We start from the raw sequence: 8,228 nt of genomic DNA, 5'->3' as shown, positions 1-8,228 counted from the left end.
GTTGTTACCCTTATTGTTAGGTTAGCTTGTTGTGATAGTCTCTTGCGGAATGTTGTGAAATTCCATACTTAACTAGCAGAGTGCCCATTGCATTGCCATGGAACAACTAATAGGTGAAAAGGACACGCGTCAAAGGATTCCATTTAACTGCCACGGAAAAGCAAATGGATGTAAAATACATATGTCCAAGGGTTCTATTTAACAAACACATCCAAATGGAGCATAAGGTATTTTTGGTCCAGCATCAATTATTGTTCGCGGAGAGCCTTTGCCAAAGAATGCTTCATTTCGAAGGATGGTTTGTATTCCTAAAGTGGTTATTCATAAAACAGCTAATACCTTCGATGGAATGTAAAAATCCAATGTCATAGCAGGATAATCGTTTACGGATAATAGATATGCAAATATCAAGTACTATCTTTTCTACTTAAATTTTGAAGTATTCATAGAAATAATATGATCAATGCAAAAAATAGTTCTTCTATATGAGTGTGAATGCGATTTTTATGAAGCCATTACAGGCTTATTGCATTGTTGATTGCAATTTTTTCTTAGAGATATCACACGCTTATTGTACTGCATATTGAATAATTTAGATATAAAAAGTTATAGAAGCTTCTAAAGTACTAAACCCAGAGGATCGGAATCCAGTTGAGCTCCATTACTGATTAAGTTATTGAACTACATCCTACAGGAAACATTAGAGATCATATGACCATTTCTTCCTGATGCTAAACCCAGAATACTCTATTCCAACATAAGTTGATCAAGTACACCCTTATCTAATACCCGAAAAAATCAGAGAGCAGTAGAACATTTGTTCCTGATGCTAAATGCTCCTTCGGGTTGTCGGTTCGATCAATTGTATCAATTTTCTTATCATGTTAGAGCCATCATGTCCTGAGATTGCCAACCGAAGTACTTCTCAACCCAACGATAGATAATTAACCTTCAGTTGGCAACATTTAAACATGCCTATAGTGTGACCTTTACATCTACTCAACACATTATTCCAAAAGCCTAGGATTGATCAACTCGCATAAAAGAGACTGGACATAATTGGCACTTTCTTTGGGCCAACAAGTAGCCTTTTCACTTCTATGTGTTTTCTCTACCTTGGTTTGTGCTTGATCTGCTTAAATGTTGTGTGCCTGGCTGCTTGCAGCTTCCACTAGTCAGAGATGAATGACAGCAAGGGAGTAGCAGCAGTTGGTAGGCTCAGCCAAGGACTTGGAGACTGTAAGTTAATTGGTCTGATACCGTGGTATTAGATACCCTTATGCAAGAATAGCTTATTAAAATGATTTGGCATGACTTATATTTCTGTAGTTGTATTAGTGAGCAACCATCATGTGCGGAGTAAGATTGTTGCAAGTTACTGATATTTGTGTTGTTTGCCCGATGAGGTCTCGACTGAGGAATTGTTGTATGAACCCATGTATTTATGATCTACCTTTGTTTTTTTCTTATTTATGGACCCAAGTTTTCCTTTCATCCACTCGTCAGTTTACTTTTTTCTGGCAATTTTGGTGATGTTATCATGTGGTGACATCAGATGCTTAGTCAATTCTGATATCTACTCCTATAAAAAAAATCAGTTGGTTGTGATGGTGTGTTTGCCTCTACATTTCTATGAGCTTTTATTTTGGGTTTTCAGATAACCAACCAATAGAACAAACCACATTCAACCATTTCCTCGATTCCTCATGCTAGAATTCTAAATATATTTCTGCTTGGATCCTAAATTTAGTCAATGATGTTTCTATACATGTTTATAATTAAGAAACCAGTGGGTGTATGGTTTAGGGTTCAAAAAATAAAATCAATTTTGCAATATATTTCTAGACATGTTTTATCTTTTGTAGCAAGGCACGGGCAACTTACTAGTCAACTTCAATAAAGATGGTTCCCTCAGCCAGAATTAATTTTGATCAGAGGGAGTATATGAAATTATAACCAATTATACATATAGTAAATTAATTTAGCACATATGACACGCGAATCTCAATGTAAAATCAATAAGGCTGGCTACAATGGGCAAGAACATAAGCTAGTAACTTACACACTTTCCTAGACTATGTTACTACCTCCATAGTGGGTAGGAATATCTATGTAGTGTCATGCAACGATGTATTTATTAGGTTATAGACTCATTGTTTCTTGGAGTGTGTGATGTTCCGGTAACTTAGCTAGTTACCACAAGCACCTTTCTCTTCATTAAATATGTGCCACATAAGCAAAGTTGTATTGGAGTGTGTGATGTTACTCCTAAGTTCCTCTCTATTGTGACCAGCCTAACATATGACTTAGATGTGCAATACTTATGACACATCTAGATGTGCTTTAGCAAAACTGTTTAGCATAAATCTTATCTTCGGTAATTACTTTCACAAAAACAATACGTAGAGAAGGCGTTTCCCACACATGCTGCGGGTTACCGTGTTTATATGTGCTAGGTTGAATCGTTTAACTCGTATGTTTCATCTCTGGCCAAAAGGACAAAAAAAATAGTGTAGGCGTGTAACAAACAAAATACCACTCATCATCAACATGAAAAGAAGCCGATCATGCATATGAACAACGTTAACATACAGCAGTATCGTCATCAAATTACCATGTACATATAACCTGATGCATCATTATCACCGATCGAATCCAGCATTCAAACTCGACAATTAAAATTACAGGACGTCCATCATCATCGCCACCCGCCAATAACTACCGGTCGATGAACTAGCACGTACGCATATACGACGTACGAGATTAGATGTCGAAGGAGTTCTTGCCGGTGAACTTGACCTCGATGGGGCTGACGTTCTTGCCGATGCTGCGGAAGTTCTGCCCCACGCCCTGCCTGCCGGCGTTGACCTTCTCCGGGTAGACGCCGTCCTTGGGGTGGAGGTACTGCACCTCGCCGTTGGGGAAGACGCGGTAGAACTGGTAGGCGATCTTGTACTTGGAGCGGAGGCGGTTGCCGAGGGCGAGGCACTGCTCCTTGCGGGCGAGCTTGAGGAGGTTGGGGCCCTCGCGCATGATGGCGGCGCCGCCGGTGGGCATCTCGAACACCTGCTCCTTGGGGGAGGTCCAGGTGATGACGTAGAACTCCTCGACCTGGGCCTTGCGGAGCAGGCCGCCCGTGCTGCCGCCGAAGATCGGGGACGGGGTGGACGGGTCCAGCTGCGGCGGCACGAAGCCCGCGGGCGCGGGCTCCGCCGGCGGCGCGGCGGGGGCGGGGGTGTCCGGGGCCGCGGCGCAGAGCGGGGCCGGGCCGCGGGCGGAGGATGGCATGGCGAGGGTGGCGGGGCGGGGCTTGGCGGAGGGCGACCAGGCCGCGGTGATGAGGTGGCGCGTCGCCGCCGAGGCTTGCGTGGCCATGGCCATGGCGGTGGCGCTCCAAGCTCGGTGGTTCTTGGCGAGAGAGGAGATGGGGAGAGGAGCGGAGGCCACACGCGCGCGCGGGAGATGGAGTGGTGTCTGGTGGGTGATGGGCAGGAGAGCTAAGCTAAGAGGTACGGGGGCTTGGGGTGGAGAGGGTGAGGGGAGTGGATAAGGTGATATGGCGATATGAGGCCGGCCAATGGGGAGTGCCGATTTTGATACGGCCGGGGTCTCCGCACCGCCGCCACACACATATGCAAAGCAGACGCACGGCCGGGTCCCGGATGCCAATGACATGGCATGCAGCGGCCACGCGACGATCGATGTTCGGATCACTCTCCACGAGTCCACGGGTCGTATGTTCCGTTTACGTTCATGGGGCGACGGGCGAAGCAAGAAAAATGCACCGGCGGTGCCACATTTTCGTTTTACGGAAACGATAAATCCCAAACATTCGGTATTTGACTATGGCAAAACAAACGTTTTTTATGATAATTTTAGTGATGCAAGGATGGCAAGTTTAGTTGACACGCACGGTGATTTTCAGGCAAAAAATACACTAAGCATGGATTTACCATGCTTACCAACTAAACTTGCATTCTCGTATCATTAAAATTGCTACAAAAATGTTCATTTTTTCATGGTCAAAAAAATAACGTACAGGAGTTATCGGGGTCCTTTTTTAACATAGTACAGACGCAGACGTTCATACATACGCATATAAACTCACCCATATGAACGCACACATGCACATCCTATCCCTATGAGCGCCTTCTATAGACTGAGTAGTGAATAGGCACATCATCTTGAGATTGACGAAGTCATCATAGACGCCTCCATAGTCGACGGAAATGTCTCCTCTCATTGAACGAGTATCGCCGAAAAGTCTGGAATAAATCCAAAAAAATGTGAGCACCAATGTCAAGTCTCGGACTTGAACCATGGTGAGCTGGTTCCACCACAAAGGACCTAACCATCTGACCTAGGCCCGGTTCGCAAGTTTCTGAATATAACAGTGTCACATTTCTAAATATAACGGTGTCACAAGTTTTTTTTTGAAACAATAGGTCTCTCATTGATATATATACATTAAGGCCCTCCTTTGGTTTGGAGGTATGTAGGAATTCTATAGGAAAAATTCCTTTAGGGTCTTTTGATTTGTATGATAGAATCATATTTGCATGGAGGAATTCTACCTACCATCTACATTACATGGGAAAATAAATATTAGCCTAGCCTTAATGGGAAAATTCCAATGATGTTAACCAAATGGGCATATCTTTTTTCATTCCTATTCATAGGATTTGAGATACAGGTCATCTCATTTCCTTGATTTCCCTATTCCTATAACTTTTCTACCCTATGAACCAAATAAGGAGCCTCCTTTGGTTCATAGGAATTTCGTAGGAATTGTGAAGGATGTGAATTTTGTATGGAAAAAAATATCATTTGGAGCCCTTTTGTTTGTAGGAATGGATCCTTATTCATATGTAGGAGAGGAACCAATCTTTCACATTTAAAAGAAAAAACATTAGATTAGGCTTAGTGGAAAATTCCTATCCTATGCATCAAACGACATCTTTTTCCCTATAGGAATTGAGATAGATGTTATCTCACTTCCTAGATATTCCTATCCTATGAACAAGGGAGGCATAAAGGAACTGAAACGATGAGTGGTAATCCAGAGATGATTCCAGGTTCAGCGTGCATATTTTCGTTGTCAAATGACATTCAAGAGCTCATGGGAAGAAAAAATCGAATATACACCGTGTTTCTTTAAGTTTCTTTGGCAGTCAATCTTTTTTGCCATGACCTCCATGAATGTTATTTGACCACACAATTTGCACTCAGCTACCTCACCCAAGCATATTGAACGCTTAAAATATTCAGATTTTTTCGATATTTTTACTATTTTCTTTGAATTTATTCATGAATGAGTGTAAATGATCCCGGGCTCCGAATCGTGCTCTCAACAATGAGCCTCTTATCATCAAAGAGGGAAAAACATAGTTTTTACTCGGATAACTTGACAGTGGCATGCAACGACCACACAAATGGTGTTAAGGCATATCTCTCTCGAGGTAATTTTGGTGATTGATGACAACATGTTTGCGGACTAATCATGTGCTTTGAGTAGTTCACAGATTCATCCTTGGCACGAGACGTTTTCTTCCCTTCGGAGTGTCGTTCAAGACGGTGTAGCTCTTTCGTTTCTCTTTTGGTGGACTAGTTGCATAGAGGGCACCGTACTATCAAGAGGGGGTCCGCTGGGGTATTGCATGGGTGGAATCAACACGTACACGTCAGTTTCTCACCCTCCAAGCTCTTCCACTTCATTGGAGAGATCTCTTCTCTTTTGTTTGTCCTGTCTGGGTTCCAGCGGTAGTACCGCGCAACCCAGCGGTAGTACCGTTGAGGAGTCACAAGCGGCAGTACCGCTCCGCAGCGGTAGTACCGCCCGTGACTCCACAGCAGTACTACCGCTGGCCTGCCTGGCACCACCGCCTTGTCCTCAGCCTCGATGGAGAGATCTTCTCTCTCTTCTGTGTCCCAGCGGTAGTACCGCACTACCAGCGGTAGTACCGCCGAAGGGTCACAAGCGGCAGTACCGCTCCGCAGCGGTAGTACCGCCTGTGACCCCGCAGCTGTACTACCGCTGGGCTGTCTGGCTCCTACCGCCTCGACTCGAGGGCTCTTTTTCTCATGTCGGGTTTTGCGGCACTAGTTGCGGTTGTAGGGACGGTAGTACCGTTCCGGAGAGGTAGTACCGCCCTTACCACCGCGGTAGTACCGCGCTGGGTTCAGATCCCTGCTGCTCTTCTCTGCGTGGCAGTACCGCTCGCTGGAGCGGCAGTATCGCTGGCTCAGCGGTAGTACCGCCCCCGTTAGCGGTACTACCGCCTTGTGCGGGGCTGGTTGGTGGAGCAACAGTTGGATTGTTGCCCCCACTATAAAAGGGGTCCCCTTCTTCTCCTTTGACCCACCTCTTCCCCCTCAAGCTCCATTAATGCTCAAGCTCCATTAAATGCTCCAAGCTCCATTTTCACCTGATCTATCTCTCTAGCCAATCAAACTTGTTGATTTGCTCAGGAGTGGTTGAGAAGGCCCCGATCTACACTTCCACCAAGGGATTTTCGATTCCCTCACTCATCCCTAGCGGATCTTGTTACTCTTGGGTGTTTGAGCACCCTAGACGGTTGAGATCACCACGGAGCCATAGTCCATTGTGGTGAAGCTTCGTGGTTTTGTTGGGAGCCTCCGATTAAGTTGTGGAGATTGCCCCAACCTTCTTTGTAAAGGTTCGGTTGCCGCCTTCAATGGCACCAATAGTGGAATCATGGCATCTCGCATTGTGTGAGGGCGTGAGGAGAAAACGATGGCCCTAGTGGCTTCTTGGGGAGCATTGTGCCTCCACACCGCTCTAACGGAGACGTACTTCCCCTCAAAAGGAAGGAACTTCAGTAACACATCCTCGTCTTCACCGGATCCACTCTTGGTTATTTCTTACCTTTACTTGTGCAAGCTCTTTAGTGTTACTTCTTTTGCTTGCTTGTATGCTTGTTGTTATTGCATCATATAGGTTGCTCACCTAGTTGCATATCTAGACAACCTACTTTGATGCAAAGTTTAATTTGGTAAAGAAAAGTCAAAAATTGGTAGTTGCCTATTCACCCCCCCCTCTAGTCAACCATATCGATCCTTTCAATTGGTATCAGAGCCTCGTCTCTTTATTAAGGACTTTACCGTCCAAAGAGTATGGTTGATGCCGTAGACGGTGTGGAGGGACACTCCGGTGTGAATCTAACCTCGTCTACGGGCGATGGGGGAACCTCGGTCTCTTGTGAGGAGTTCAATGTGGCCTTGGAGACATTGAAAACCTCCATGATGACCGAGGTTGAAAGCATGTTTACTAAATTTCTTGAGGGGCTTAAACTATCCACCGCACCGTTGAAAGTGGGTGACCCCACCGACAAGGTGACGGATGCTATCCCCGACAAGGGGGAAGCTAGTAGTGAAAAGGCTCCTTCTTCTAGTGGTAAAAATGGCACCGGCATCTTTGCTCATGTGGAACCACCACTTGTTTATGGTGGACCGGTTCCTTCTACTCATTTGAATCATGCCGGTCCTCCCCCTAAGATTGTGAAAAATGAGGACTTTGATTCTTGGGTTTACCACTTTAAACGTCATTTAAATCATGTGAACACTAACCTTTGGAGAATCATTGAAGAAGGTTTCTATCTGCATGATCCAAGCAACTTCACTCCTCGAGAAGCCGTGGATAATCAATTCAATGAGAATGCTCTCTTCATTATTCAAGATGCAATTCCACCCGAAGACCTACCTCATCTTCGTCCCTTCGCCTTGTCCAAAGATGCATGGCATTGTGTTGTCTCTCTCTACCGAGGAAGCGCAAGCATTCAACGCTCCAACTATGAAGTGGTGCAAGATGAGGCCGATGAGTTTGCAATGAAAGAAGATGAAGAACCTCGTGAGCTTTATCGGAGAGTAACCAAACTCGCGGTCTCACTATGAGATCACGGGAGCAAGTGAAGGAAATATGCCCTAGAGGCAATAATAAAGTTATTATTTATTTCCTTATATCATGATAAATGTTTATTATTCATGCTAGAATTGTATTAACCGGACATAATACTTGTGTGAATACATAGACAAACAAAGTGTCACTAGTATGCCTCTACTTGACTAGCTCGTTAATCGAAGATGGTTATGTTTCCTAACCATAAACAAAAGAGTTGTTATTTGATTAACGGGATCACATCATTAGGAGAATGATGTGATTGACATGACCAATTCCATTAGCTTAGCACCCGGTCGTTTAGTATGTTGCT

General features: G+C 44.7%; 1 protein-coding gene across 1 annotated transcript; it reads right to left on the bottom strand.

The window, feature by feature from the left end:
• Positions 1–2,551: 2,551 nt before the first annotated feature.
• On the bottom strand, positions 2,552–3,501 carry LOC125511019 (photosystem I reaction center subunit II, chloroplastic). Its single transcript, XM_048676306.2, has one exon. It carries the CDS (start codon positions 3,379–3,381, stop codon positions 2,764–2,766), a length of 618 nt encoding a protein of 205 aa, XP_048532263.1. The 5' UTR covers positions 3,382–3,501; the 3' UTR covers positions 2,552–2,763.
• Positions 3,502–8,228: the final 4,727 nt, after the last annotated feature.

Source organism: Triticum urartu, chromosome 5A, assembly GCF_056163025.1.
Source record: "Triticum urartu cultivar PI428250 chromosome 5A, HENAU_Tu73, whole genome shotgun sequence".
In the NCBI taxonomy this organism is placed as follows: Eukaryota; Viridiplantae; Streptophyta; class Magnoliopsida; order Poales; family Poaceae; genus Triticum; species Triticum urartu.
The sequence above is the reverse complement of the archived record's forward strand: the minus strand, read 5'-3'. Positions and strand labels throughout refer to the sequence as shown.

Coding starts and splice junctions, on each gene's coding strand:
- LOC125511019 (XM_048676306.2), bottom strand. CDS start 3,381: ATGGCCATGGCCACGCAAGCCTCGGCGGCGACGCGCCACCTCATCACC.